Genomic DNA, 27,361 nt, shown 5'->3' with positions numbered 1-27,361 from the left:
GAGAGACCCGAAAGGAGAGAGCGGTCGAGCGTCGCCAGCGAGAGCGAGAGCCTACTAGCTGTGGTCGGTCGAGCTTGCTCTTGCTGGCGCTGTGGTCGGGCGACTCGAGGGTTTCCTCGCGTGGTCGCAGCAGTGCGAGTGCGACACGGTCTTCTCTCACCGCAGCCCCAATCTGGAACGGGCTGTGTGGAACCGCTCGAGCGAGCGAGGAGACAAGGTTCGAGCGCGACCTTCCCAAGCTGCAGACCCGCGCTTTCTCGGCTCTCTGCGGCCTCGTTCGCTTTCTTCTCGCTCTCGGACGCACTCGCGAGGCTCGAACGGTGAGATCAAGGTCACGAACCTCGTTGCCGCCGTGTCCAAGAGCTCGCTGCACCTGCTCGGCTCGGCTCGACGCGAAAGACAACTTCAAGGAGAGCTGCGAGGAGGGTTGGTGCTCCCGAACGGGTGCGGGTACGACAGGCTTGGGGAACAGACTGAAAAGCGAAAGCTGCGAAGAAGGAGCAGCGAGTGGGAAAGAGAGATGAGCGTTCGAGCGCGACTGAGCCGGCAAAGACGTGTCGAGACTGAGCCAGAGGCGAGGAAGCTCTCGCTCGGTCGGACAACAAGACAGACACCGTATCATGGCAACAGCGACGCTACTCGAGCCGTACAACATGCGCCTCTCGACCTCGGCGGCCGTCGCCCTCGCGACCGTCCACCTCGCTCGTACCGCTCCCTCGACGCCCTACGCGCCCTCGGCCGCACGCCCCACCTCGAGCGCACGACATCATGCCTGAACTGGCGTCGCTGCGCCGCTGCCCTCGCCCGAGGCAGGCGGCTGTGAGCCGCCGTCGTGGTCGGCGTCGTTGCGGACGGGGATGCGGACGAGCTTGGCGGGGAGGGCGTCGGGCCCGAGTGCGGGTACGTAGCCCTCGGGGGCGTCGGGAGGTGGAGGGACTGCGGCACGCTGCTCGGCGATCGAGGCTGTGGGCGCAGGAGAGGAGGGTCAGGTTTGGGGGAGGGAGCAGGAGAGAGTCGAGACGGGATGAACGGACCGATGGCGAGACCGGTTGCGCGAAAGACGTTCTGCCAGTGCTCGACGACGTCGCCGACGGCTGCAAGGCGAGTGGAGGGGGGGGCAAGAGTCAGGGCGACGAGGTTGAAAGACGCGTCGAGGAGGAGGAGGAGGGAGGGAACGGACCCTCGCTGCCGCCGACGAGGGTGTCGCAGCGGGTGGCGTACTCGTCGAGGAAGGTGGCAAGCTGTGCGGCGTGGTTGCAGATGTGTGAGAAGGCGGTGAACTCGCGTTGCTTGTCGAGGAGGCGCGAGTGGGCGGGAGTCTGGGCCGACGAGGCGAGGGACGCGTTCGAGGGTGCGAGGTTGGCTGCTGCGCCTCCTGGGTACATGGACTGGCGGTAGCTCATGGCCTGCAGTGCACTCGAGGCGGTAGGTAGGAGGAGCGAGGCCCGGAGCACTCGTCCTCCTCGTCCTCATCTCTGTCCCGCCCACTCACCTCGGCGCTCGCTCGAGCGCACCCGAGCCATGAGCGACTCGATTACAGACCTGCTCCAAGACACACTCGACCGCGCCAACGCCCTGTCGCAAGCGGCGTGGGACTCGCTCGTCCCCCCCTCGCTCGACAACCTGCACGACCTCCCCTCGCACCTGCACGCCACCTGGACCGACCTCGTCGACAAGCTCACTCTGCGCCAAGGCGTTCCCGACCCGCGCAACTGGCTCCCCGACGCCGTCCTCCCGCACGCCCCCGCTCCCCCTCCTCCCCCTCCTCCCCCACCCGCACCCGCCTCGTGGCCTCGCGCCCTCGCCTCGCACGCCGCAGCCCACCCGTGGGCCTACACCCTCGCCGCACTCGGCCTCTCGACCGGCACCGCCTACGCCCTCTACCCGCTCGAGACGACCGCGTTCCTCTCCCCGTCCCTCGTCCGCCTCGTCCCGCGCGCCCTCCTCCCCGACCCCAAGCACCGGCCCCTCCGCCTTGTCCCGACCGAGCACGGCGTCGCCCACGAGGTCCGCAAAGAGTGCGTCGTCGTCCTCGGCGCCGAGACCCCGCACGGCCGCGACCTCGCCCTCGACCTCGAGCGCCGCGGCTTTGTCGTCGTCGCCACCGTCGCCGACCCGCGCGAGGTCGACGTCCTCGAGAAGTTGAGCCGTGGATGGCTCAAGGCCCTCGTCCTCGACCCGAACGAGGTGCGTCCGCCGTGTCTCTCTCTCTCTCTCCCTGTCGAGGTCCTCCCACCTGACCCCCTCTCGTCGCTCGTAGTCGTCCTCGGTCGCGCCCTTCTTGCGCTCCCTGTCGACCGCCCTCTCGCTCCGCTTCCCGCTCCACACCTCGGGCGACCCCTTTGCTCGTCCGGCACACGCACTCGCCCTCACCGGCGTCGTCAACTGCCTGTCGCTCGCCGCCGCTGACGCCCATCTCCCCGTGCCGCTCGAGGCCGCCGAGAACGACGACGCGCGTCGCATGGTCGGCGAGAGGGTTGCTGTCGTCGTCGGCGTCGTCAAGGGGCTCGTGCCGCTCCTTCGCTCGGCGGCGGCGCGTCCGGGAGCGCCGACTGGCGTCCTCGTCTCGCTCGGTGCGTCCCACTCTCGCTCTCCTTCTTTCTCGGCCGCACCGCATGGATCTTACCCTCAACGCGCGCTCGCAGTCCCGTCGGCCTCGTCGCACCTCGCCCTCCCGTTCCACGCCTTCTCGTCGGCCGCCGACGCCGCCATCTCGTCCCTCCTGCACTCGCTCCGCCGCGAGCTGACGGCCTCGACGACGAGCAACGTCCACCTCTCGATTATTGAGGTCGGCTTCTTCGAGTCGTCGTCGTCGCCGTCGTCCAGCAACAACGCCGCCGCCTCGACGACGGGCTCGACCGCGGTCCAGCTCCCGATCCGCCTCGACGCCATCTACGCCCCGGCCCTCGCGCGCCGCCAGCCTCGCTCGACCTCGACCTCGAACTCGGCGTCGCAGCCGTCCAAGGGCCAGCGCAAGAGCACCGAGCTGCGCCGGTTGAGCAAGCGTGTGTGGACCATCCTCGTCCGGCCGACGCACGCCGGCGCCGTCGAGCGGGTCGGAGCTGGCTGTGCGTCCACTTTTCTCTCTCTCTTCCCCTCCCTAGCGTGCTCGACCCCCTTCCCTCGGCACCGTCGTCGCCAGAAGCCCTCATACTGACCCGTCCTCCCTTTGCCTCCCCGTGTCGCCCTCTCCCTCTCACCCTCTTCCGCCGACGCTCTCCTCTCGACCCAACCTCCCCATCTACAGCTCGCACCTACGCCCTCGTCTCGCTCGTCCCGCACGCCCTCGTCGACACGTGCCTCTTCGTCCAGGACCGCCTCTTTGCGTTCTACCTCGCGCACGTCCAGCGCGCGCTCGCGCTCCGCAGGCGCATCGCCTCGCGCGGCGGGGACCGCACCGGCTCCGGTGCCGCTCATGGAGCGGGCGGGCAAGGAGGGGCGGCAGGTGGCGCGGCGCGCCCGCCGCTCCCGAGCGTCCCACCGTCGCTCCGCCCGGCGAACAAGGACGCCCCGGCGCCGAGTCACGTCGGCGCCGGCCACGGCCACCACCACCACACGCAGGCGCCGTCGTCGCAGGCGGCGAGCACGCGCGCGTCGTCGAGCGCGGGAGGCGACGACGACGCGCAGAGCGAGTCGAGCCTCGAGGACTTTGGGCCGCTCGGCGGCGGCGGCGGTGCGGGTCCGGGTGCGGGTGCTGAGGCGCCGAGCATGGATGGGAGCTTTGTGCACGTGTGACGGAGAGCGGGCGATGGGCGGTTTGTACAGTGCGCGCTCGGTCCTCTTCCCCTTTTTCGGCTCGTCTCCCTTCTCTCTGTTTCTCTCCCTCTCGTCCTTCTCATCTCATCTCTCTCTCTGGACTCTCTCTGTGTACCCCTCAGTCGAGCTGTAACGTATCGATTCTCTTCGCGCGCTCTCCCACGAGCTTGCGAGAACGAGAGCCTCGGAACGGGCGACGACGCGGCCACGACTTCTCGGTCGCTCTCTCGGCTCGAGGAGGACAGGACTCGGATCACGATCGACTCGCGTTGCATAGACTGTACGGCACTGCAGAAGACACGAGAGAGAGAGAAGGTGTACGGGCAACAAGGGAGATAGGAAAGGCGAGCCGAGGCGCGAAGAGGATAAAGGGCCGGTGCGCGCTCAGGGCGCCATCTCGACGTCGCCGTCGGGACCGGTTGCGCTCGAAGAAGCACCTGGTTCGCGCTCGTGCAGGAACGAGTGCAGGTCGAACGCCGGCGCCGTCTGTGTCAGTCGAGAGAGCATCAGTGAGGGATCGACAAGGGCGAGCCGGGAAGGGCGACAAGCAGAAAGAGATAGGGGGGCGCACCTTTGCGGGCTTGGCCTTGCCGTTGCTCGACGCGTCGTTCGACGTCTTGGTCGACGAGGGTGGCGGAAAGGGCACGTTCATCTCGCGCAAGGTCGACCAAAAGGCGGTCGCTTGCCGGGCGGCGAGCGAGAGGAGCGGCATCGGCGTGCGCGACGTGTGCTCTGCGTACGAGCACACAGACCTCAATCAGTACGTCGGCGAGTGTGACGCCGAAGCAGTGAGATAGGTGCGAGAGTAGGGACGCACGAAGGACCGCCGCGTTGACCATCTCTGCGAGCGCCTCCTTCCTCGCCTCGTCAAAGTAACCCCTCACCTCGCACGTCTCGATGTTCTTGTACGCGAGCAGCGCACTGACGTCGACGCGCTCGCGGTCCCACCCCTCGCGCTCGCGCCCGGGCGGGAGGTGCGACACCTTCTCGGCGAGCGCCTGCGCCTGCGCGATGGCGACGTTGAGGATCGAGAAGGTGCCGAGCGACGACGTCGAGGCCGACATGTCGGCGTCGTCGCTCGCTCCCGCCCCTCCTCCTCCTCCCGCCGCCGCCGCCGAGGGCGTCGGCGTCGAGGGCGTCGAGTGCGCCGACGTCGCGTACGCCGAGCGCATGAGCTCGACGAACACCTGGGTCTGGAGGTTGAGGCTGAGGATGGCCGGCGCGAGCGACTGGGCGTGCGGGCCAAAGTGGGCGCCGATGAGCGACTTGGTCGACGAGAGGGCGGCGGGCGCGCCGGAGGAGGAAGAGGGCGACGGAGGGGAGGGTGCGACGAAGAAGGTCTGAGGGGTGCAGCGCGTGTTCTTGGGCGACAAGGGATGGGACGGGGCGAGCTTCGAGGGCGACGAGAGGCTGGATGCGGTCGGCGGCGTTGTGGACGGGGTAGTTGTCGCCGCGAGGACCGACGGGTAGTGCTCGTTGAGCAGGTCGACGGCGTGCGAGATGCGCCCGCCCAGGATCGAGTCGCGGATCTCTGCGTGGCGGGAAAACCTCGTAAGTCGGTTGCGCGGGCTCGTTCACGCGCGGTAGAGAGGGAAAGAGGGGACGCACTGCGTCGCAGCCGAGCGTCTTGGACGTCCGCCTTGGACAGCAAACTGCCCTCGATCACGTCGCCGTCCTCGTCCTCGTCCTCTGCTCCATCGCCGTCGAGAAACGCGACGCTCTTGCCGTTCGACACTGGCGGCGCGTCGCTCGAAGCCCTCGGCTCGTCGCCCGCGTGCGGCTCCGGCGTCGCCTCGATGCCGTCCATGCCCTCGCCCGCCTGTCCGCCTCGCTCGACGAGTGGCGCAGGCTCGCCCGCGCTCGGTCCCGTCGCGGCCTCGTCTGCGAGGGCGAGGTCGCTCGCGAACGCCATGGCCGTGTCGACGTAGCACCGGCTGCACAGGTACTCGAGGACGAGCTGCTTGAGCTCGCGCGGCGTAAAGGGCCGCAGTGTCGGCGACGGCGCTCCCGGGATGGGCTTGGACGCCGAGGATGCCGAGGGTGCGCCGCTCGACGACGACGACGAGGTCGGGTTGGCGGTGGTGGACGCGAACGAGGTCGAGACGGTCGGGGCAGGCTGGACGGCGTAGGCTGGGGCGGCGTGGAGGTGTGCTGCGGGGCTCACGAGCTGCTGGCTCGGGCCTGGAGCGCTCGAGGCCATGTCGGTGAAGGCGCGAGGACGAGTGGGGGCGTGTTGCGAGGAGGAGCGAGATTCGACGTGGCGAGGCGGTGGGTGGGTGTGTCGATGCGAGTCGATGGTGCTGGGCTCGGCTGCAAGCTCGACAGGGTCGCGCGCGAGGTGTGGCAGGAGCGAGAGCTCGACCTCCGCCTGGAACGGCGCCGCGAGTCGACGAGGCAGCCCGAACGACTGCTCACTCGCGTCTCTCTGCAGCGAGCGCAGCTCAGTAGTGCTCTCGAAGGATGTGCTTGAACCCCACCCACGCTCTCGTACCTGCCGCCGGCGCGACGAAAAGATGCGTCAGCCTCGCTCGCTTCGAGCTGGCTCAGCTGGCGGCTGATGCGGGAGCCACGCAGCTTTGCAGCTCTCGAGCAGCCGAGGCGCAGGAAAAAGAGCTTGCGCGGAAGACACAGGGGCTTCGCTGCTCTCTCGGCTCGAGAGGAAGGACGGAAAGGCTGTGCGAGAAACTGGAATCGACTGCACGGCGCTCCTCGAGAGCGTACCACTGCCGCGCTCCTCCTCCTCTGCGAGCCCTGCAGGACCTCCCACCCGCGACTGAGAGCGCGCTGTACGCCCGGACGCGCACAGGAGGACCGCGCGTCGTGCTTGAGCCGGCACAAGCGGTCGGAGGCGAGCTTGATGCCGCAGGCCAGGACGGGTACCGCGAAATGGAGCGCTCAATCGACGTCGCGATGTCTGTGCGAGGCCGAGAAGGTCAGTACATGACTCGGAGAGAGAGAGAGCACGCGGGCGCACCTGAGCGTGAGCTCAAGGACCGACGACGATGGTGGTCGGCGGTCGTGACGCCGTCGAGGATGCGCTCGCGAACGACGTATACAGGCTGCGACGCTCATGGAGCATGCGCCGCCTCGGGTCCCTCGTCGTGCAGGTCGTGGGCGCGCTCGCCGCGCTCCTGGGCGACGCCGGCGAGCTTCTCCATGAGCTTGTTGATGCGGGCGGTCTCGAAGGCGGGCGAGATGGCGAGAAGAAGGTCGTCGAGCGTGTCGAACGAGCGGCCGGGCTGCGCAGGCGGAAGGCGCGGGTTGGGACGACAGAGGAGGGGGCGAAGGTGGGGGAGGAGGAGGGTGCAAGAGTCAGCGGCGAGGGATCAAGAGGAGGGAGAGATGGGTGCGCACCTTCATGCACCTTCCTCTGCTGCCGACGATGGCCCAGCCGGACTCTGCGCACGCGACACTGACGGCCGACTCGTCGTCGTCGAGGAGAGCGATCTCGGCGCGGGCGGCACTCGGGGTCGAGGGGTCGTCCGGCAGAAGCTGGTGGGTGCGGATGCCCCAGGGGATCTCGGACAAGGCCTGCTCGAGCTCTCCAGCAGCGAAGGTCGAGGGCATGGCGAGCGGTCGAGCAAGGACGAACGGCTCATCTCCCTTGACTCTCCTCACCCTCGCCGTGCTTCGACCACGGCTCGAGCCGCTCTGCTTGACTGCTAGCAGCCTCTCCCTAAAGGTCTGCTACAACCGCGCGCTAGTCTCGTTTTGAACGGCGCCAGTCTCGCCAGTCCCCACCCCGACCTCTTCTCGTCGCCCGACTTCATCTACCGCGGCTCGCCCATCATGGTTCAGCCTCTGACGGTCGTCATCAAGCTCGGTACGTCCACCTGCACTCTCTCTCGCCCGCCTGCCCTGACTCTTGCGCCCGCACAGGGTCCTCGTCCATCCTCCACCCCGAGCCGCCGTACCTCCCTCAAATCGCGACCCTCTCTGCTCTCGCCGAGACGTGCGTGTCGCTGCGCGCTCTCGGCCACCGCGTCGTCATCGTCTCGTCCGGCGCCATCGGCATGGGCCTCCACCGCATGGAGATGCCTGCGCTCGCCGGCGGCAAGAAGCGCGCCATCGGCGAGAAGCAGGCCCTCGCCGCCATCGGCCAGGGCAGGCTCATCGCCCTGTGGGACCAGATCTTTGGCGCCCTCAAGCAGCCCATCGCCCAGATCCTCATGACCCGCAACGACATTGCCGATGTGCGTCCATCACTCCCTGGATTCCCTCCTCGCCTCGCGAGCTCACTCGGGCCTCTCCTCCCGCAGCGCTCTCGGTACCTCAACGCGACGACGACCCTGTCGACCTTGCTCGGCATGGGCGTCATCCCCATCATCAACGAGAACGACACGATCTCGGTGTCCGAGATCCTCCACGTCAACAAGTTTGGCGACAACGACACGCTGTCGGCCATCGCTGCCGGCATGTGCGGCGCCGACTACCTGTTCCTCATGACCGACGTCGACGGCCTGTACGAGGACAACCCGCGGCGCGTCCCGGGCGCACGCCGGGTCGCCGTCGTGCGCGACATCGAGGAGGTGCGGCGCCTCGTCAGCACGTCGACGCTCGGCTCGTCGCTCGGCACGGGCGGCATGGAGACCAAGCTCATCGCGGCCGAGCTCGCGACGGCGGCAGGGTGCGCGACCGTCATCACGATGGGCTCGTACCCGGCCCGCATCGTGAGCATCGTCCAGGCGCACCAGTCGCGCACGGCCCCGCCCTCGCCTCAAGCTCCCTCACACGCCACCCTCCCTTCCACCTCGACTTCCTCCTTCTCTTCCTCGGCAGTCGCCGCAGCCGCCGACCCCGGCACTGCCCCTCCCGTCGAGCGCGACCCGCCCTCGGTCGCACACAAAGCCGGCGTCGAGTTCGCCCTCCCGACCTCGACCGTCCCGCCGCACACCCTCTTTACCGCCAAGCCCTCGCCCCTGTCGTCTCGGCGGTTCTGGATCCTGCACGGCCTGACGCCGCGCGGGACCGTCTACGTCGACGAGGGCGCGTTCCGCGCGATCGCGCACGGCGAGCGCGACGCCGGGTCGGGCGGCAACGGCGGCAGGCTGCTCGCTGCGGGTGTCTTGCGCGTCGAGGGCACGTTCGCAGCGGGGCAGGCGGTGCGCGTGTGCGTCATCCGGGGGCGGACGGGCAACTCGGAGCGGAGGAAGGCCCGAGCGGCGAGCCCGAGGCAGGTGGGCGACAGCGACGAGCTCGTCGAGGGTGTCGAGAAGCTCGAGATGGGTACGGTGGCAGCAGACGAGGCGGTACAGGAAGGCGAGGAGGTCGTCGAGTTCGGGCGCGGGTTGACCAACTACAACTCGATCGAGATTGACCGGGTCAAGGGCTTGCGCAGGTGCGTCACTCTCTCTCACTCTCTCACTTCTCTCTTTCTCTCGTGCGTATCCTGACGTTCATGCGCCCTTGCAGCTCCGACATCGAGCGGGTCCTGTCGCACTACGATGCCGAGCACGTCGTCGAGAGCATCGTCGAGCTGCGGCTAGCGGGCGGCAAGGGACTGTAGATCGTGCACTGAATAGACTCGTGTTGCACAGACTCTAGATCTGAGAGTATTACGACCCGAAGTGAGCAGCCGCTCGCGCCCTCGAGACAGACCGGCCGGCCCCGCTCCTCGCGCTCGCTCAGCCACTTCGACGACCCGTCACCTTCTCGGTCCACATGCGCAGGCCCATGGCGAACATTGACGAGCCATAGTGCTCGTTGATGTCGCTCTTCTCGACGGCGTACTGCAGGTTGAAGTGATCGTGCGTCGTGCTCATCTTGAGGACGGCCTTGTCGTCGGCGTTGGTCCACCAGCTCGGGAGGTGCTTGCGCGCCTTCTTGACGAAGCGCACGAACTATCGGCGGTCATAAGGCCGTGAACGATGGGCAGGGAGTTGTCGGGGGAGAGAAAGGGGGAGGAAGGTCAGCTGCAGCTCGTCGAGGAGCCGCGTCGAGGATGAGGGAGAGTGGGGCGCACCTCGGGGTACGGGTCGTCCTGGGCGTACAGGCCGATGTGGTCGCCCTGAAACGCGTACAGGTCGTCGCACCACAGCCGGAACGCGTCGATGAGGCGCTGGTACGTCTCGTCCTTCGAGAGCGACTCGGAGAAGGGCGTGAGGGCCGACATCATGGTGGCGGGCGTCATGGTCGTCACGCCCTGCATGAGGTCGCTGTATGGCCCGCGGTCCTCGGCCGCCAACTTGGACACTGTGGCCGCCGGGTCGAGGATGTCGGACGAGGGGAAGGGGGAGGAGGGGATGGTCGGACGGGCATTGAGGGTGCAGGCGGGCTTGTGGGTACGCCAGTGGTCCTTCTGGTGCTGCGCTCCACAGTAGGCGACGTCTGTGGACGGCGAGAGCGGGTCAGCAAACCTTGGGGAGCTGATGACGAGGGAGAGCGAGGACGCACTGTGGCAGCGCGAGCAGCGCATGTGGCACTCGGCCTGGCAGACTGCACATGGTCGATAGCTCGCTCGAGCGTGGTGAACGGCGTGTAGCGCCCCGATGAGGCGGCTCTGGTCGGCTGCTCCTCTGTTGGCTCCGGTCCGCACGGCCGCTCGCTCGCTTCGGCCAGCTTGCGATCAGAGTGTGTCCGCATGCGCTCCTGAGCTCGTCAGACGCTCGCGTCCCGGACCGGAGCGGCCTCGGCGACGCCGCTCTCGCCGAGCTCTCCCCGCCGACTTTCTGCTCCTCCTCGACTCTCTCGCTCGCCGGCTCGCCGTCATGAAGCTCGCCGAGCTCATTCGAGGAGTCGTCGAGGTCAATCGTTTGCTCGGCGAGTACAAGTGCTACTACCTGATTGCCGGTGCGCCCCGTGCCCCCTTCCTCTCCTCGCAGCCCGGACGAGCTGACCTTTCGACGTGCAGGACAAGCCGCTCTGGCCGCCCACCTTGCCCACCTCGTCACCAAACTCGCCACCCTTCAGCTCGACCCGTCGCCTGCCATCAATGCCTGCCTGTACGGCGACCGGCCTGGCCCTCTTGTGCGTCGCGTCCCTCTTGTTTGAGCGTTCCACTCGAGACCCTCGCCCACCATTCCCTCGCGCACGCAGTACATTCAAGTGCGCGTCGAAAGCATTGTCCTGCGCGACTCGGCATTCTCTCGGCAGGCCAAGGCCGCAGGATGGAAGCTTGAGCAGGACCGCGGGCAGCCCAGATTCGGCGTCGTGAGTCCAGGATCCTCCTTCGCACGTTCGCGAGGCGTACTGAACCTCATCTTTCGTCAGGTCTATTGCGTGACGGTCAAATCGTGAGCTGGACCCCTTCCTCGCATGGTCGCGAGCGCGCCGAGTGACCTGGCCCCTCTTCTCGCTCGCAGGGGTAGGTTCGTCGTCGAGCTCGTCCCGAGCGACAATCTGAGCGCCGCGACACCTCGCAAGTACGTCGCCGTCGCCGTGCCCAAGTCGAACGAGATCGTCGAGGTCCCGACGTCCCTCGTCGTCGACCGGACCCTGCACCTCGTGCGGTCGTGGCTCACCTCGCTCGCACCGGGTCATCACGCGCCCATGCCCCTCGAGCACCTCGAGGAACTGCGCTTGCTTGTCGGCACCCAGTCGTACGTCGACTTGTCGCTCGGCCACCCGCACCTGTTCGACCTCAACGCCGGCCAGTGGACCCGGCACGTTCCCTACCTTATTCAAGAGAAGGCGTACAAGGCGACGGCCGAGCTCCTCTTCAAGCTCAGGTCGCTCAAGGGCGTCCCTCGTCTTGCGTGGGACAACACGACGGCCGAGCATTTTGACTCGGCGTCGCTCGACTTCGTTCAGATCCAGAGCCAGTGGGCGGCGGCGCTCGGGCTCCTCATCACGCGCTTCCAGGTGCGCTCTCTTTCTCTCTCTCTCTCTCTTACAGCACACTGTGGGCCCTGCGACTGACTCCCTCCCTCGAGCAGATCATCTACCCGACCTGGCGCGCCGGAACCGCGACTTGACAGCCCCTTGTCCCTTTCTCGCACCCTCTTCTGATATTTCATGGCCCGTCTCACCAGTATCGTATCGTTGAGAGAATTTCGAGCCGCTTTCGTGCATGTCTCCTTTTCGGCGAGCGAGAGATTCGACGAAAAGGCAGAGGCGGCTCGACTTGAGAAGGTCGTCCGAGACGCTCGGACCGCTCCTCGTCAAGTCTGCTTTCCCGCTCGTCCTCTTCGCTCACGAGCTCTCGAACGGTCGACAGGCTGAGAAAGATACATTGCCGGCTCCGACTATCCAGAAAAGACCGTCCTCCTTTCGCCTCTGGCGCGACGGGCTGGCTCAAACGACGACGGCCTGGCGAGCGAGGATGAGGCCACGGCAGCCTGCAAGGCGTCGTGGGCGGCGTCGGCGCGGACAGGGGCCGCTCGAAGCTGTTGCGACAGGTGACCAGAAGGAGGTCAGTGCGAGGATTGAGGAGAATCTGAAAAGGTCGACGGACGACTTCCTGCGTACGCAGATGAAGTGTCAGTAGCGAACGTGCAGACGAGGGGATGAGCGAGCTCGAGCGCACTCGTAGGACATCGAGGAGATCGTCTCGAAGCCGGCTGTACTCGTCGCCGAGCGTAAGCCACGGTCGCTCGTCGTTGCCGAGCGGCGACGCGTGCTCCCACGACACGACCTGGTGGACGATGTCGCCGTCGCGCCGATGCCGCAGCTTCTCGATCCACCACTCGACGAGCGACTGATGCCCGGCCGGCACGACGGGAGGTGCGCCGCTGGGGCGAGCGCGATCGTCGTCGTCGTAGTCGGGAAAGAGCAGGCTCATGAGCGCGTCGGCCATCGTTTCCCTCGCAAAGTCGCGCGGGACGTGAGGTCCTTGCCGCGTCGCCTGTACGCCGGGGGACATCGACTTGGCGTGCAGGACGTGCCAGGCGTAGCGAATGGTGCGCAGCGCTGCGCAGATGGCGTGCCGCTCGTGGGCCGGATGCAGAGCTACGCTCGACGCTGCGAGCGCAAGCTGCTCGACGACGACAGCGCCCGGCCGCAGGTAGTAGTACTCGCGCCCCTTCGTGTCCATGGTGCCCACGAACTCCTGAACGGCAATGTTGGGCGTGCCGAGCCGACTCGAGAACTTGACGTGGCCGAGGTACTCGACGCCGCCGTGCATGTTCTGGAAAGTCGACGTCTGCGGGGCGTCGGGGTCAGTCGGTCGTGTTCAAAGTAGAGGAGCGGGCAGAGCTGCGGACCTGGAAAGGCGGAACGCCGGAAGGCTCCGACGAGAACGAGGCAGGAACTTGGTCGACCCTGTCGGGCGTGGGCGGCATGTGCACGATGATGGGCTGTGGGACGTCGAGGAGTAAGTGTACATGCTCTTTGGTCGAGCACAGAATGAAGCCAAGAGAAAGACGCACGAGCTCGTTGGTGGGCAGAGCACGCTGCGGCAGCGCCGCCGAGATCTCGCGTTTCCTCCTCTCGCTGAGAGCTTGCGCATGAAGGGCAATCGCCTGTAGCCCTGCACGTCGAAAGCGAGTGAGTCTCTCTGTCGCGGCGAGGAGAGAAAGACGAGCGACGACGCACCGCCGAGGACAAAGACTTGCCCGGGCAAGTCGCGCTCGAGTAGCGGGATCACGTGAAGGATCGCGATGTCGGCGCCGACCTCGGCAGTCCAGTTTGTCGCGGTAGGGTGCGCCATCGAGCTGACGAAGCCGGAGGAGACGAGGCGCAGAGAGCACAGCCTCAAAGCCGGGCGAGCTGCGGACCCGGCAGCGAGTCCAGGGTCCGCGGACGCTCCGGTCCGGGCTCGGCTGGAAGACGAGAGGACACAGAAGCGAGAGACGCTGGTAGCCGAGGCCGAAGAAGCGTGTTCTGAGCGAAGCAGACGACGCGAAGGCGACGCTCGGACCCCTTCCCTCTCCCTCGTTGTCCATGCTCGTCTCGCCGACCTGCGCGTTCCCGTCGCCCGCGCTCAGCCAGCTACGCCTCCTCCCGCTCGGCATGCTCACGCCCGCACGCCCTCGTCCCAGCCGAGCGCGCCGCCCCACCGCTCCAACCTCCGGACGAGCGCCCTCCTCTCCCTCCCTCCTCCCGCCGCTCCGCCGCTCTCGAGCGCGCGCACGTCGTCGAGGAACGCCGCACGCAACTGCGAGTCGCGCTTGGGGAAGAGCGGGCCGTGGGCGTAGGTGCGCAGGGTCGACAGCGAGAGGACGAGGTTGCCCTGGGTGAGGGCGGCGAGGGGCGAGGCGCGCGACGGGGGCTTGGCCGACGAGGAGGAGGTGCCGAGGGCGAGGGAGGCGGACGTCGAGGTACGTCGAGAGGATCGGGGCGGGGACAGGAGGAGGTCGAGTTGCCTGCGAGCGCGAGGTGCGAGGTCGAGTCGCAGAAGATGTCAGTCACGGTTACCGTCGTCGCCATCTTTGAGCGTCTGAGAACGAGCGAGAAAGAGAGAACGCGCCGACGCACCTGAGCGTCATCCAGCACCTCCTCTTGACCTCGGTCCTCTTCTTCCTCCCGCCGTCGCTCCTCGTCAAGCCGCGCATCCACCTGCCGACGACGGCGAGCACGAGCATGCTCGGCGCGACGCCGACGAAGCCAAAGGTCAACTCCTGGCTGCGGAGCATCTTCTCGATGCCGTCCATGGCGAGCGCGACGTCGACCTTGACCTTCTGGACCTGGATGAGGAGCGTCCGAATGAGGGAGCCGCTGACGGCCGAGCGGATCGGGGCCTGCGCGAGAGGGAGAAAGAGAGAGACTGTGTCAGTAACGAAGGCGCACAGAGGGGAGCGCAAGAGAACGAGGGGGCAGGAAGAGGAGGAGGATGAAGAGGAGGAGGAGGAAGAGGGCGCACCTTGATGTCCTTCTCCCACGCCTTGAGGACCGCCGTCAAGTCGCCGGCCCGGACCCGATCGCGCAACGTCTCGAGCTCGACACCGCCGAGGCCGTACTCGTCGCGCGCAAAGTCGACGACCATGCGCTCGAGGCTGTCGCGGTCGCTCTGGAGGCTCTCGCGCCCGAGGAGGGCGACGACGCCGTCCTCGCCGCCGCGCAGCGTCTCGAGGATGTGGCGCACGGGCTCGACGACCCAGTCGACGACGAACCCGCGCACCGTGTCGGCCGCGTCGCGCGCGTACTGGGCGAGCTGGGCGCGCCGCGCGTACACGAAGCGCGACACGACGACGGTCGCGAGCGGGAGGGCGACGAGGGCGGGCCACGCGCGCGCGAGGGCGCCTGGCGGGGCGAGGGCGCGCGCGACGCGGCCGTGCTGGGCGACGTGCGCCGGCAGGGTGCGCGACACGAGGAACGACAGGGCGTGCGCGAGGTCGGCCGGCGTCGAGGGCGGGCCCGACGTGCCCGACAACGACGGGACGCCCGACGAGGGCGTCAGGACGAGGTCGAGGTGAACGAGCGTCTGCCAGGTGGCGGCGCGCACGTCGTCGAGCGAGAGCTGCGCCGGGCTCCCGCCCGCGCCGTTGCCGCCCTGCGCGCCGGCACCTCCCGTCGCCGCCGCCGCGCGCGAGGTCGAGAAGAGCTGTGCGAGCCCGGGTGGCTGTCGCAGCTCGGCCCTGCCCTCGTCGGCCTCGTCGTCGTCGCCATCGCCGGCGTGCTGCTGCTCGCCGCCGAGGAGCTTGTCGCCGACGTCGCTCTGGGACGCGGCGAGGGTGAGCTCGCCGATGCGGAGGGCGAGCTCGTCGCGGGCGTTGCGGATGCCGGCGCGGCGGTGGGCGATCTCCTGGCGCGTGAGGGCGAGCGGCGACAGGGTGAGGAAGACGAGGGACCGCGCGGCGTGGCGCGTGAGGCGGGTCGCGCTCGACAGCGACAGGGAGGTGCTTGCGCTCGTGCTGAGGGTGGGGGCGGTCGCCGTCGAGGACGAGGACGAGGAGGGGTCGAGGTCCGAGTGGTCGAGGTCGGCGAGCGAGGGGAGGCCCGACGTCTGGGCGAGGTGGGGGAAGACGGACGCGAGGAAGAGGGAGGGAGGGAGGGCACGTCGCCACGTGTTGAGGTCGAGGAGGGACGGGCGCAGGTCGGCGGGGCCGTCGCCGTGCGTGAGCTTGCGCAGGCGGGTGGCCGTGACGGACGACAGGGCGACGGCGCGGGCGGGCGAGGTCTGGACGAGGTACAGGGCGGCGTTGTACGGGTCCGACTCGAGGCGGGCCCAGTAGTCGTCGTCGTGGTCGAGTTGGGCGGCGAGGTGGATGAGGGTGCGCAGGACGAGCCCCCAGGCGTGGATGGTGAGCTGGGCGAGGGTGACGAGTTCGACGGTGGCGGTCTGGGGCGACAGCGGGAGGGCAGCTGTGCCCTGGAAGGGCGGGAAGGCCTCGTCGACGAGGCGTGCGAGGTCGGTCGACGAGAGGGCGGGTGCTGAACGAGCCCCACCGGGCGAGGAGGGGGACGACGACGACGACGACGACGAGGCGTGCGAGGTGCGCAGGCGGCCGAGGACGTGGCGGAGGGTGTGCTCGCGGTCGTCGATCTGGTCCTGGTGCGGGTGTCGGGCCGTGTCGGGTTGGGCGGGGTCGAGGTGGTCATGAGGCGGGGACGAGGCGGGCGAGGGCTCGACGAGCGAGGGGGCGACGGCCGTCAGGGCTTGGCTGAGGTGAGCCGTGAGCTCTGCTGCGTAGCTGGCCATGCTCTGCACGTGCGCTCGGAGCGTAGGAGGGACACAGAGGGAACTCCTCGCCAGTCGCGAGTCGCCGTCATCTCGACCACCTCGTCCTCTCACTCCTCGCCACTGAGCTCAAGCGACCAGCTGTCCGGCCAGATGAGCGCACCCGCCCTCCAACTGCACGCCCTCCCCGGCTCGAGCAAGCACGACCTCGCCTCGCTCGACCCCGATTCGCTCGGTGCGTCGACCCTCGCGTCCCCGTCTCGCCGCACCGGGACCAGGACTGACCAGCTCTACGCGCCACACAGTCGCAGCGTCGTACCTCCAACTGCTCCACCCGGGCGAGTGGGCACTCGTCTCGACACCGGACCCGGGCTCGTCCTCGTCCCCCTCGGCCCCCGTCCTCCACTCGCACAACGACACCTGGACCGGCTCGGCCATCCTCCACCACCTCGTCCAGACGTCCTCCTCGCCCCCCAACCTCGACCCGCGACACGAGGCCGACGCCCGCGCCTTCCACGCCTTGCTCGACCACAACCTCCTCCCGCTCGTCCTCCACTCGCTCTACTCGGTACGTCCACACCCTCTCTCTCAACACCGCCACGTTCATCACTCACTCACTGACCGTGCGCCCCGACAGCTCCCGCAAAACTGGGCCTTTGTCCGCTCCCTCCTCCTCCCCTCGTTCCCCTTCCCGACCGCCTTCACCCGCCCGACCGCCCTGCGCCACGCCGCGCACGCCGTCGTCGACGCGACCCACCCAGACTGGTGGGGGCTCGGCGGCGAGGCCGACAAGGAGGCCGACGACGAGCGCAGGCGCAAAAAAGCCCTCCTCGAGACGGGCATCGACGGCATCAAGGAGCGCAACGACCTCACCCGCCGCGACGGCAAGGAGCGCGTCAAGAAGACCTTTGGCGAGGGCAAGGTGCGCTCAACGCTCCCTCTCGTACCGGCGTCTCTCCCTCTCTCCCGGTTCGACGCACTGACCACGTGCGCCCGGTCCCGCAGATTGTCGCCGCCGCACGCGAGCTCTTCACGGCGCTCGAGTCGACTCTTGCATCGTCGTCGACGCCCTTCTTCTTCTCGTCGTCGTCGTGCGTCCCTCGACGTCCCTCTGGTTCCTCGTCCCTCACTGACGAGCCGCCCTTCCCCCAGCCCGACCCCTCTCGACGCCCACCTCTCGTCCCTCCTCTCGCTCGTCCTCTTCCTCCCGCTGCCGACCCCGCTCCTCGCCGACCTCATCAACGCCTCGTTCCCGCGCCTGTGGGCCCACGCCGCCCTCCTGCGCCGCGCCCTGTGGTCCCCCGAGAGCGTCCCGCCGCCGGTCGCGCTCGGCCCCGCCGCCTCCTCGAGCGCCAAGCGCACGTCGTCGTCGTCGTGGCTCGCGACCCTGCGCGCCCTCGTGCCCGACTTGCCCTTTGGCCTGACGGGCTCGAGCGGCGTCACGCGCGCGGGCAAGGCCGTCCCGCGCTCGGCGCCGCCGACGGCCGCCCAGCGCGCCCTCGCCCGCAACCGCCGCGCGTTCGTCGCCGTGTGCGTCGTCGGCGTCGTTGGGTGGCTCGCCGGGACGGGGCAACTGCCGGTCCCTGGCGGCAAGTTGGGGAGGTTGCTGCTGGGCGGCAAGGCGCCGAGGGGCGGCTGGGTCCGGTTCAGGGCTGGGACGGGCGAGGGGGACGACGAGGATGACGAGGACGGCGAGTGGGAGGAGGAAGAGGACGATGAGGAGGACGACGAGGACGACCTCGACGACGAGTAGCAGATCTTCAAGGCTCTGGCTCTGCCGAGCTGTCCTCTCGCAACGCGCAACTCTCGCACACACACACACACACAGTGAGAAAGAGAGAAAGCGTCGATGCAGACTATTGAAAACAATGACAAGTGTCGCGAAGGATGTAGAGAGAGAACCGGTCCAGGCGACGATGACGAGGGGCGCGTGCGCCAGCGAGGATACGATGAGTGTCTGTGTGGAAGCGAGGGGACCGACGAGGAGGGGCTGATATTAAGGTGGGGCACTGACGAGAGGAGAAGGGTACAGGATGGAGGAAGGAAGGGAGAGGCGAGAGGGGACGAAGGTCTCGAGGACCGGGTTGGCGAGGGTAGAAGAGAGGGGCTCGGCTAGTACTGCAGCCAGTCGTGCTTCTTCTTGGGTGCCGCCTTGTCCGCCACGCGCTGCAGCAGCGCCGCCTCGCCGACGCCCGCCGCCGCGACCGCCGCAGGTTCACGCACACCCGCCGTGAGCGTGAGCGCGCCGCCGCCGACCGACCCGCTGCGGCGCCACGCCGCCACCTTGTCGACACGTGCGCTCGTCGCCGGCGGGCCATGGTGCGGCACAGGGACCGTGGCAGGCGCGCCGTCGTCCCGCGAGGAGGACACCTCGAGCAGCGTCCCGAGCGAGTGGCGCCGCTGCGCGCTCGGGCGCACGGACGCCGCGCTCGGGCGTGCGACCTGCTGCGACGGCTGCTGCTGCGAGACGAGGGCCTGCGTCGAGGCGCGACGAGGCCGCTCAGGCCGAGCGAGCGCGAGCGACGTGCTCGACGAGTGCTCGCGGCGGAGCGCGCCGAGCGGGACGTCCTCCTCGCGCTCGCGCTCGATCGAGGTCGACGTCGTGCGCGCACGGCGCTCGTCGAGCTGCGGCTCGGGCGGCGACGAGGGCGCGCCGCGCTTGAGCAAGCCCGAGAGGCTGCCCATCGACGCGCTCGCACGCTTGCGAGTCGCCCGCGCCTGGGCGGGGTCCGGGCTCGCCGCGCGCCTCGCACCGGCGCCGAGGAGGTGCAAGTTTGAGTCGACGCTGCGGCGAGATTCGCGCTTGCGCTGCGCCTCGGCCTCGGCGCGCTGCTCGGCCTGGAAGCGGGCGAGGGCGGCAGACGACGTGAGCTTGTCGTTGGCCGTGCTCTGCAGCCTGTCGCGGGAAGGAAAAGCGACGTCAGAGCTGGTACAGGGAGGACGAGAGGAAGAGAGAGCAGGGGACGCACGTCGAGAGCCGCTTGCGGTGCTTGTCCTCGAGGTCGCCAAAGTCCATGATGCGCGCCCCGCCGCCGATGTCGACCGCCTTGCCCTTGCCCTTGGCCGTCTCCTGCTCGACCTGCATCGGCGTGCTCTGGACGCGCCGCCTCTCGCCGACGGCGATGCGCTCGGGCCCGCGGCTCGCCTCGTGCTTGACCTGGCGCGCCCGGTCGTGGTACGGGTCGAACGTCGACGGCGCCGTCAGGTCGAGCAAAGTGCTGCTGCGCCCGAGGCCGACACGCGCGAGCGTCGCAGGCCGCTGCGGCGAGACCGACAGGGGCGGCGATGCGGCGGGAGGCGGTGCGGCGAGGACGGCGGGCACGGCGAGGCTCATGCGCGAGCGCGAGCGCGGAGGCGGCGCGAGGCTCGTGCCGCTGCCGTTGGCCGGGCGCGACAGGTTGGGCGCCGAGGCCGACGTGAGGTCGTACATGGTCGACGGACGAGGCAGGGCGCCGGTCGACAGCGAGCGCACCGCCGCGAGGGGCACGTCGTCGTCGTCGTCATCCTCAACCGGGACGGCGGCGACGCGGTCGTCGACGGCGTGCACCTTGACGCTCGGGGCACGCTCGCTCCCACGCCGGCCGATCGAGAAGAGCGACAGCGTGCGCGAGGCGCGCTTCGGCGGCGCAGGCGGCTTGGGCTCGGCGACAGCGACCTTGCGCGTCGACATGTACGAGTTCCACTCGGGCTTGACGTTGCGCTGCGACGGCTGGATCGAGGCGAGGACCGGGCGAGCAGGCGGACGGCCAAAGTCGTCGATGGGCGGCGACGACAGGGCCGCCGACGGCGGGTACACGCCGAGCTTGGGGAGGAAGTCGATCGAACCAGACGGCGTCGGCTGACGTGCTCCGGGCGGAAGGAGGGACGCCATGCTGCCCGTCGAGCGAACCTTGTCGATGTCGCCGCCGACGCCCGTCAAGGTCTGCTCGTCGCTCGCGCCGCTCGACGTAGCGCCGGGGCCGTACTTCTCCTCCCAGTCGTTGAGCTCGACCCGGCTGCGGCGCCGGTTGGCTCGAGCAAGCTGGTCCTCGCGCGCCGCCTCGTCGCGCTGCGTGCGCTTGGCCTCGGCGTCGCGCCGGACAAAGATAGACAGGAACCGCGACTGGATGGCCATGACGATGAACACGAGGCGTAGAGCAGTCGATGCCGAGGACGACGACGAACGCGCCGATCGCACAGGTGCAGGCGACGAAGGCGTGCGGCTGGATGCGCTTGACCGAGACGAGGACGAAGCCGACCGCGATGAGGCCTGGAGGAGGGACGCGACGAGGGGGAGGGAGCACAGGGTCAGCTCGCCGCTCGCTGCCCGCCGCTGAGAGGAGGACGCGTGCTCACCGATGACGAGGATGTAGCGCAGGCCGACTGGGCGAGCGAGGGCGTCGGACCGAGTCGAGAGGAGGAAGACGGCGGTGGCGAGGCCGGCGAGAGCGCCGACGAGGGGATCGGGAAGAGGGCGCAGGGGATGGCGGCGACGAGTCCACAGTCGACTGACGCGAGCAGGTAGAGCCCGCAGGCCTGCGCGAGAGAGCAAGAGGACGAGTGAGCGCGAGGCTAACGAGAAGGACGTCGACGGCTCCGAGCTCCCGGCGCGGGGGAGGGCATGCACGCACCGTTTGCAAGGGGGGCTCGAGCTTTGGCGCGACGGCGTAGTCGAGGAGGACGAGTGAGACGACGAGTGCGCCCGAGTAGAGCCCTGCGATGGCAAAGCTGGCCCTGTTGAGCGAGAGATCGGATCATGAGCCGAACGGCTCCCCCCACATTGTGTCCGACCGAGCGACAGAGAGAGAGCGGGCGCACCTGGGAAGCTGTGCGGCTGCTGCACCGGTGCAGGTACCAGACAGGACGAGGATACCGCCGAGGGTGCTGCTCCAAGGCGTGAGGTGCGTGACGAGGGTCGCCCCGGCCGAGTGGCTCGCTTCCGAGGGAGCCGACGACGCGGACGGGCTGGCGGTGGTCGCTGCGAGGCTTGCGGGCGGTGCTGCGGTGCTGGACGCGGCCGCAGTGGTCGAGCTCGAGGCAGGGACGGTGCTGCCCGCGAGATGGGAGGTGGTCGAAGGGAGAGAGGGCGAGGGGCGAGACAGCGACGCTCCCGACGACGTGGGGGTCGAAAGCTGGGCGCCGCACAGCGGCCGCGAGCACAGCGCGAGGGCGTACAGCACAGTACGCAGCCGCACCAGGTCGAGCGGAAGGCGGCGAGCCACCGAGTCTCCCGACTGGTCGACAGGAACGCTCGACAAGCTCTCGCACGTGAAGACGATCGCCAAGCTCGCACGGCACGACGAGGGGCGCTAGACATTGAGCAAAGAGGGTGCAGGAAAGGAGGGACTACAACATCAGACTGGGTGCGACGAGACGAGGGGACAAAGTGGGCGCGACGACGAGGCGAGGCGAGGGAACGAACGACCAGGGACGGGGAGGGGGGGCGACGAGAGGGAGAGAGGGTGCGTGCTGGGTGGGACGATACAGAGAGTGAGACGGAAAAGGCTGAGACGAGGCGAGCGAGGCGCGCGTGCGCTCAGTCCCGCATCGCGCGGTCGAGAGGGCGCAACCTCGGGCCTCTCCTCGTCGAGGCGCCGTTCTCACCTCCTGCCGGCGACGACGACGGCGGCGGCATGCCCCACACGCGCACAGTCCTGTCATCCGAGCAGCTCGCCCACATGGGCCCGCCGCCGGGCGCCTTGGCGTTCCACGCGACCGCGTTGACCGTCGTGCGCTCGTGGCCGCCGAGCGCGTGCAGCAGTCGGCCCGTGTCGCGGTGGTACACGTACACCTTGCCGTCGGCCGAGCCCGACAGGATAAAGTTGTCGCTCGCGCCGCCAAAGCACGCCCGCACGACGAACTTGCCGATGTCGTGGCCCTCGAACCGCCGCACGATCGTGCCGTCCTCGAGGTCGACGTAGACAATCTCCTGCGCACGTGGCCGGCTCATGAGCTCGAGGACATTGAGCGCGACCAGGGAGGAGAGAAGGAGGACGCACCTTGGGCGCGTGCGTGACGATGGCGTACCGCGAGTCGCTCGAGATGGTGACCGACGAGAGCTCTTGCGGCTGGACGACCTCGCTGCGGGCGATGACACTGCTCAGTGAGCAATCGCGTTAGGAGAGAGAGACAGAGGAGTGCGACGCACTAGAGGAGCTCGCTGTCGCCTCCTGCACCTGCGCTCGCGCCCTCGGGCAGCCGAAACACGCTGATGCGCTTCTCGTTCTTGGCGCCGATGGGCGCGTGCCCGCCCGCCGCTGCCGACGCGGGGTTGGCCGGCGTCACGCTCCGGCTCGAGTGCCGGCTCGGGACGAGGTGCGGCTCGGTCGTGTCGGCGCGCCCGACGCAGACGAGCTTGGTGCCGTCGGGCGAGATGGCGAGGTCGACGACGCGCGATGGGCATCGGGCGAGGTGCGAGATGACGTTGCCGGCGAGATCCTGCACGAGAATGCGGACGAGGCGTGAGCGAGGTCGAGCCGAGGTTGAGAGAACGGGAGAGGGAGAGTGAGAGAGGGGTGCTCACCCAGAAGAAGAGCTTCGAGTCCATGCCGCCCGAGACGAAACCGCGACCGTCGGGCAGCCACGCGAGCGCACCAATGGCGTACTCGTGTCGCACGAGCGTCGCGATGCACGAGCCGGTCTGCGGGCGCACGAAGAAAAGGTCGGCTCGGGGGCGAGAGGGGGCACGACGAGGATGAGGACGGTCGGCGCACCTCGGTGTTCCACATCTTGATGACGGCCTCGGCCGCCGTGAGGAGGATCGAGTCGTCGGGCGACCAAGCGAGGCACGAGACCGGGTCGGCGTGGTTCCGAAACACCTTGTCGAGCGTGAAGCCGGTCTGCGTGAGCGAGAGAGTCAGTTCGGCGACACGGGGGCAGCCACACGTGACGAGTGACGCCCAGCCGACGCACCTGGACCCTCCAGATCATGGCCGTCCGGTCCTTGCCCGCCGTCGCGAGCCACTCGCCGTCGTGGCTCCACTGGACGCGCCACACCTCGTCCGTGTGCTCCTGCAGGACGTGCGTCGTGTAGGTCGGGAAGCCGGCGACGCCGTTCGGGTCGGCGTCGACGAGGAGCGAGAAGGGCTCGTCGGCCGAGGGCGGCAAGGCGTGGTGGCGCTGCTGATGGGCCTGGGCCTGGGCGAAGAGCGTCGCGAGGCGGCGTTGAGGGAGCATGACGGTCGGCGAGATGAAGTCTAAGGGCGCAGGAGAACAGTCAAAGGCTGGGCCGGATACGCTTGGGCCGAGGAGAGAGAAGGAAGCGCACCTTGGAGCTGGACGAGAAGTCGTTGCCGAGACGATCCAGAAGCGCCGTCCCACCTGGCTCGCGCACGCAGGTCGTCTGCGCTCATGCACATGACGAGGCTGCAGAGGAGGAGAGCGCAGAAAAAAGTTAGGGCTCGTGGCGGCGTAACTCGGGGAAAGAGGAATCGAGACGGACCTCGACAGGAAGTGCAGCCGGTTCGAGTCGTGGTTGAGCGGCGACAGCTCGTTGCGGAGGACCGACAGGGCCGTCTTGGTCTCGCGCGCCTCGAGCGCCTCGAGGAACTTTTGCTGCCGAATCGCGAACTTGACGGGCTGCGACAGAGCAGGCTGTCAGGAACGCTCGGGCACGACCGAGTGCAGGCGAGGGACGCACCGTCAGGTCGAACGAGGGGTCGATGGGCAGCTCGCTCAAACGCTGCTCGACGTTGGTCCACTGACCGTCGAGGACGCCCTGGCGGAAGAGCGCGACCGCGGCGGGCTCGAGCGAGAAGCCCGACTCGGCCTGGAGAGCTTGCGCCGTGTTGCTGCAGGAAAGAGCTCGCCGTTAGTATACGCTCGTAGGAGCGCCGGAGGACCATGAGAGGAGGGGAGAGAGAGAGACGGACCTGTAGCCCATGTCCTGGAACGCTTGGAGCGCGATGCGCACAAACTCGCGCCGGTCGAGGTTGCTCCCCTCCCAAAGCGGGACAAAACCCTCGTCGCCCTCGTACTGCGCCGCATCTTTTACGGCGACGGCGACGTGGCCGTTCGTCGCCGAGGCAGCCGACGTCGTGCCGTTGATGGCGAGGTCGGGCGAGGTGCAGTTGGTCGAGGAGGGTGCGGCGGACGAACTGTCGGGGAAGGAAGAGGAGGAGGTCGACTGGACCATGACGCCGTCGAGAGCTGGCGCACTCGGTGCCGGGGCGGAGGAAGAGGGGAGGTGCGAGGGCGGTGGGGCGAGCGAGGTGGACGAGTCGGACGCCTTGCGCTTCTTGCTCGCGGGCGGCTCGTCGTCCTTGTCGTGGTCGTCGACGTCGGCGAGCTCGAGAGTCGGAGGAGCGAGGGACGACTCGCGGCGGCGTCGGCGGCTGGTTGCGGGAGGTCGCGGGTCGACGGCGGCGGAAGGTGGGGAGGTCGTGGTGGGAGGAGAGCGGGGGTAAAAGGGGACGAGGGCGGGAGCTTGCTGAGTCGAGAGGGTGCTGGCAGGTGCACGCTTGGTCGCCTGGATGCGCCCGGACTGGTCTGCGGCCTCGGTGCGGCGCGAGAGGGAGACGAGGGCGAGATGAGCAGGTCGGGAACTGGCTCGCTCTGGGTGGCGCGACGAGACCGGCACGAGGATGGAGCCGCTGTGCGTGGGGCGGTCGACGGTGTGCTCGAGCTGGTGCGAGTGTGCTCAGGAGCGTGGGCGGATGAGGTCGAGGTCGGCCCCTCCTCGTCGTCGCAGTTCGGATCCAGCCTCGCAGAGCGTCTCGTCTCACGTCGCACTTTGCTCTTTCGCCTCGGTGGAACGGACACGCTCTCTCTATCGCTCACGATGGACGAAAGGGACGACGAGGCAGAGCCGGTGTTGGCTCGCTTCTATTCGACGGTCGCTCTACTCAAACCGCCTCGCCCTCGCGCGCCGGCTTGACCTTGAACTCGCCCTCGAGAAAGCCCTTGACGGCGCCGCCGACGCTCACGACGTCGAGGAGGAACGTGTCGTGACCCCACGGCTGGTTCAGCTCGTAGTAAACGACGTTTTCGTTGCCGTTCGCCTTAAGGCACTCGGCGAGCTCGCGCTGCTGCTCGATCGGGAACAGCGTGTCCGACTGGACGCCCATGACGAGCGTCGGGTGCGACCGCAACCGCGACAGGCCGCGTGTGAGCCCGGGCAGGTACGCGTGCGCCGACGGGAGCGACGAGATGAACGGCTTGGCGTCCTTTTGCCGCTTGGCGGCCGCGGCCCAGGTCGACGACGACGACGACGCGCCGCCTTCTGGCGGCGCCGAAGAAGAGGGAGGCGGGACGGGACACAGGGCGTCGGCGGGCAGCGCGCCCTCGTCGCGTGCGCGTCGTCGCGCCTCGAGGTCCTCGAGCGCGTCGTCGCTCATGTCGAACAGGTCCATGGCCTTGCTGATGTAGATGAGCGAGTTTGCGTCGTACTTGAGGCAGAACTGCTCGCCCTGGTGGTCGAGGTACGTCTCGATGAGAAAGTCGGGGCACAGGACGGGCGGCGACGGAAGGTGGGCGGCCGACGGGTCCGAGCGAGGCGCCGCGAGGTCACGCCGCCGACGGCCGAACCGCTGCTCCCACTCGGGGCCCGAGCGGTACGTGATGGTGGCGATTTCTGCGCCGGGGCGTCGACAGCTAGTCAGTGCGTGCACCGAGAGAGCGGCCAGGACGAGCTGGCCGGCGGCTCGAAAACGGCGACGGCGACGGCCGAGAGACCGAGAGAAAGGACGACGTACGGCGAGCGAGCTTCATGCCCGTGTGTGGCGGCAAGTCGTCGTAGTAGAAGCCGCGCTTCCAGTTCGGGTCGGCCATGAGGACTGTGCGCGAGGGAAAGACTGAGTCAGAGGTCGAGGCCATGCGTCGGACGCGCTCGAGAGGGGGCAAGAGAGAGAAGGGGTAGACGCACCGCTCCTCTGGGCAAAGCGCATGGCCATGCTGGCCGGGCTGCTGCGCGCCGTGCCGCTGATGCTGACGACCTTGCCGACGCGGTCGGGCTCGAGGTGGGCGGCGGCGATGCTCTGCATACCGCCCATGCTGCTGCCGACACTCGCCGCGAGCTTGTCGATGCCGAGGTGCGACAGGAGCTCGAACTGGGCGCGCACCATGTCGAAGATGCTGACGATGGGGAACCTGGACGCGTACGGCTGGCCGTCGCTCGGGTCGAGGCTCGAGGGCCCGGTCGAGCCGTAGCACCCGCCGAGGACGTTGGTGCACACGACGAAGAACTTGTCCGTGTCGATGGCGCGGCCGGGCCCGATGAAGCGCTCCCACCAGCCCTCGGCCGGGTTGGCGGGCGTCGAGTGGGCGTGCGACGAGGCCGAGAGGCCCGTGTGGAGGAGGACGGCGTTGGTGCGGTCGGCGTTTCAAGGTGCCCCAGGTCTCGTACGCGAGCGAGAACGAGGGCAGGTGGCCGCCGTAGTCGAGCGCGAACGGGCGCGGGTGGTCGTAGACCTGGTAGCCCGTTACGACGTTGGCGTACGCCGGCTCGGGCCCTTCTGCGTCCTCGGCCGAGGTCGGGGTCGGGGTCGACGGGCCGAGCGTGTTGTACGACGAGGCCGAGGTCGATGGCGAGGGTTGTTGGCGCTGCTGACGTTGCTCGAGGAGGCGGGCGGTGCGCAGGTCGTTGGCGTCGACGCAGGGGAAGCTCATGGCCGGGTTGGAGCCATGCGGGCGACTGAAGCGGTCGGTCGACGTCGCGGTTGTCGGTGGTGGTGCTGGTGCCGAGGTGGACGGCGCGTCGGGCGGTGCTGGCGACGAGTGGGGAGGAGGGTGGGTGCGGGCGGGGGCGGACGAGTGGAGGGAGCGCTGCAAGAGGGCGCGTTGCGCCGAGCGGGCGATGCGTGCAGCCATGGCGAGGGTGCACTCGCAGCTGGTCGAGGTGGGAGGAGAGAGAGACGAGCTGACCAAGTCCAACTCCAAGTCGATGAGGTGCTTGACCAAGTCCACACCTCGCTCTCGCCCAAGGGGCCCGCCCGCTGCTTCGAGCCTGCTTAGGCGGACTTGTGCAGTCACCCTACAGCCTCGCCCGCCGCCCGCACGCCCGGCCGACGACGCTGGCTGACTCCCATCTTCAACCTCATCAGCTCGCGGTGTTCGTCGACCTCTCCTCTGCGGGCTCGCTGTCCTCGCCAGAGCGCTCCACCGAGGCCTCCGGGTGCGAGACGTCGAGTCTGC

At 68.6% G+C, this 27,361-nt stretch overlaps 12 protein-coding genes across 12 annotated transcripts; 4 read left to right on the top strand and 8 right to left on the bottom strand.

The window, feature by feature from the left end:
- Window positions 1–766: 766 nt before the first annotated feature.
- Window positions 767–1,409, bottom strand: RHOBADRAFT_52679 (uncharacterized protein; the record flags this gene model as incomplete). The annotated part of the gene is made up of 3 exons (XM_018416454.1): window positions 1,181–1,409; window positions 1,035–1,094; window positions 767–963 (listed from the first exon to the last, which is right to left on the bottom strand). Exons 1-3 carry the CDS (start codon window positions 1,401–1,403, stop codon window positions 767–769), a joined length of 480 nt encoding a protein of 159 aa, XP_018271681.1. The 5' UTR covers window positions 1,404–1,409.
- A 74-nt stretch (window positions 1,410–1,483) lies between these two features.
- Window positions 1,484–3,756, top strand: RHOBADRAFT_52678 (uncharacterized protein). The gene is made up of 4 exons (XM_018416453.1): window positions 1,484–2,187; window positions 2,261–2,573; window positions 2,646–3,068; window positions 3,248–3,756. Exons 1-4 carry the CDS (start codon window positions 1,522–1,524, stop codon window positions 3,733–3,735), a joined length of 1,890 nt encoding a protein of 629 aa, XP_018271680.1. The 5' UTR covers window positions 1,484–1,521; the 3' UTR covers window positions 3,736–3,756.
- Window positions 3,757–4,005: 249 nt separating this feature from the next.
- RHOBADRAFT_52677 (uncharacterized protein) lies at window positions 4,006–5,956 on the bottom strand (the record flags this gene model as incomplete). The annotated part of the gene is made up of 4 exons (XM_018416452.1): window positions 4,006–4,242; window positions 4,328–4,488; window positions 4,574–5,287; window positions 5,365–5,956. 4 exons carry the CDS (start codon window positions 5,954–5,956, stop codon window positions 4,141–4,143), a joined length of 1,569 nt encoding a protein of 522 aa, XP_018271679.1. The 3' UTR covers window positions 4,006–4,140.
- Window positions 5,957–6,427: 471 nt separating this feature from the next.
- RHOBADRAFT_52676 (uncharacterized protein) lies at window positions 6,428–7,334 on the bottom strand. Its single transcript, XM_018416451.1, has 3 exons — window positions 7,111–7,334; window positions 6,731–6,995; window positions 6,428–6,670 (listed from the first exon to the last, which is right to left on the bottom strand). Exons 1-2 carry the CDS (start codon window positions 7,321–7,323, stop codon window positions 6,825–6,827), a joined length of 384 nt encoding a protein of 127 aa, XP_018271678.1. The 5' UTR covers window positions 7,324–7,334; the 3' UTR covers window positions 6,428–6,670; window positions 6,731–6,824.
- A 294-nt stretch (window positions 7,335–7,628) lies between these two features.
- On the top strand, window positions 7,629–9,262 carry RHOBADRAFT_13647 (uncharacterized protein; the record flags this gene model as incomplete). The annotated part of the gene is made up of 4 exons (XM_018412149.1): window positions 7,629–7,949; window positions 8,016–8,534; window positions 8,616–9,094; window positions 9,169–9,262. Coding segments are annotated over 4 exons (1,413 nt in total), but the record flags the coding sequence as incomplete, so codon positions are not given.
- Window positions 9,263–9,380: 118 nt separating this feature from the next.
- RHOBADRAFT_43049 (uncharacterized protein) lies at window positions 9,381–10,171 on the bottom strand (the record flags this gene model as incomplete). The annotated part of the gene is made up of 3 exons (XM_018414163.1): window positions 9,381–9,596; window positions 9,719–10,083; window positions 10,150–10,171. The coding sequence occupies 3 exons, from the start codon at window positions 10,169–10,171 to the stop codon at window positions 9,381–9,383; spliced, it is 603 nt and encodes a 200-aa protein (XP_018271676.1).
- A 292-nt stretch (window positions 10,172–10,463) lies between these two features.
- RHOBADRAFT_52673 (uncharacterized protein) lies at window positions 10,464–11,669 on the top strand (the record flags this gene model as incomplete). The annotated part of the gene is made up of 6 exons (XM_018416450.1): window positions 10,464–10,545; window positions 10,607–10,722; window positions 10,792–10,905; window positions 10,966–10,988; window positions 11,058–11,556; window positions 11,631–11,669. 6 exons carry the CDS (start codon window positions 10,464–10,466, stop codon window positions 11,667–11,669), a joined length of 873 nt encoding a protein of 290 aa, XP_018271675.1.
- Window positions 11,670–11,988: 319 nt separating this feature from the next.
- RHOBADRAFT_43047 (uncharacterized protein) lies at window positions 11,989–13,342 on the bottom strand (the record flags this gene model as incomplete). Its single annotated transcript, XM_018414162.1, has 7 exons — window positions 11,989–12,003; window positions 12,066–12,080; window positions 12,149–12,154; window positions 12,221–12,835; window positions 12,897–12,989; window positions 13,062–13,162; window positions 13,228–13,342. 7 exons carry the CDS (start codon window positions 13,340–13,342, stop codon window positions 11,989–11,991), a joined length of 960 nt encoding a protein of 319 aa, XP_018271674.1.
- Window positions 13,343–13,580: 238 nt separating this feature from the next.
- Window positions 13,581–16,273, bottom strand: RHOBADRAFT_52672 (uncharacterized protein; the record flags this gene model as incomplete). The annotated part of the gene is made up of 3 exons (XM_018416449.1): window positions 13,581–13,997; window positions 14,110–14,372; window positions 14,495–16,273. The coding sequence occupies 3 exons, from the start codon at window positions 16,271–16,273 to the stop codon at window positions 13,649–13,651; spliced, it is 2,391 nt and encodes a 796-aa protein (XP_018271673.1). The 3' UTR covers window positions 13,581–13,648.
- Window positions 16,274–16,405: 132 nt separating this feature from the next.
- Window positions 16,406–18,066, top strand: RHOBADRAFT_52671 (uncharacterized protein; the record flags this gene model as incomplete). Its single annotated transcript, XM_018416448.1, has 5 exons — window positions 16,406–16,487; window positions 16,558–16,820; window positions 16,890–17,174; window positions 17,258–17,343; window positions 17,405–18,066. The coding sequence occupies 5 exons, from the start codon at window positions 16,406–16,408 to the stop codon at window positions 18,003–18,005; spliced, it is 1,317 nt and encodes a 438-aa protein (XP_018271672.1). The 3' UTR covers window positions 18,006–18,066.
- A 3,701-nt stretch (window positions 18,067–21,767) lies between these two features.
- Window positions 21,768–24,365, bottom strand: RHOBADRAFT_13767 (uncharacterized protein; the record flags this gene model as incomplete). Its single annotated transcript, XM_018412158.1, has 10 exons — window positions 21,768–22,160; window positions 22,231–22,308; window positions 22,517–22,669; window positions 22,755–22,871; window positions 22,945–23,070; window positions 23,144–23,427; window positions 23,499–23,596; window positions 23,673–23,809; window positions 23,871–24,021; window positions 24,103–24,365. 10 exons carry the CDS (start codon window positions 24,363–24,365, stop codon window positions 21,768–21,770), a joined length of 1,800 nt encoding a protein of 599 aa, XP_018271671.1.
- A 652-nt stretch (window positions 24,366–25,017) lies between these two features.
- Window positions 25,018–26,836, bottom strand: RHOBADRAFT_48268 (uncharacterized protein; the record flags this gene model as incomplete). The annotated part of the gene is made up of 4 exons (XM_018415114.1): window positions 25,018–25,802; window positions 25,924–26,004; window positions 26,094–26,463; window positions 26,501–26,836. The coding sequence occupies 4 exons, from the start codon at window positions 26,834–26,836 to the stop codon at window positions 25,075–25,077; spliced, it is 1,515 nt and encodes a 504-aa protein (XP_018271670.1). The 3' UTR covers window positions 25,018–25,074.
- Between the last annotated feature and the right edge of the window lie 525 nt (window positions 26,837–27,361).

The sequence above is a fragment of the Rhodotorula graminis genome, assembly GCF_001329695.1.
Source record: "Rhodotorula graminis WP1 unplaced genomic scaffold RHOBAscaffold_5, whole genome shotgun sequence".
NCBI classification, from domain to species: domain Eukaryota; kingdom Fungi; phylum Basidiomycota; class Microbotryomycetes; order Sporidiobolales; family Sporidiobolaceae; genus Rhodotorula; species Rhodotorula graminis.
This window is presented reverse-complemented; position numbering and strand designations above follow the sequence as displayed.

What these genes read in the sequence shown, in the direction of transcription:
- RHOBADRAFT_52678 (XM_018416453.1), top strand. Translation starts at nt 1,522, where the DNA reads ATGAGCGACTCGATTACAGACCTGCTCCAAGACACACTCGACCGCGCC. An exon ending in TCGTCCTCGACCCGAACGAG is followed by an intron (nt 2,188 to 2,260) that starts GTGCGTCCGCCG and finishes CGTCGCTCGTAG; the next exon opens with TCGTCCTCGGTCGCGCCCTT. An exon ending in TGGCGTCCTCGTCTCGCTCG is followed by an intron (nt 2,574 to 2,645) that starts GTGCGTCCCACT and finishes GCGCGCTCGCAG; the next exon opens with TCCCGTCGGCCTCGTCGCAC.
- RHOBADRAFT_52676 (XM_018416451.1), bottom strand. Translation starts at nt 7,323, where the DNA reads ATGCCCTCGACCTTCGCTGCTGGAGAGCTCGAGCAGGCCTTGTCCGAG. An exon ending in GCAGAGGAAGGTGCATGAAG is followed by an intron (nt 6,996 to 7,110) that starts GTGCGCACCCAT and finishes CCGCCTGCGCAG; the next exon opens with CCCGGCCGCTCGTTCGACAC.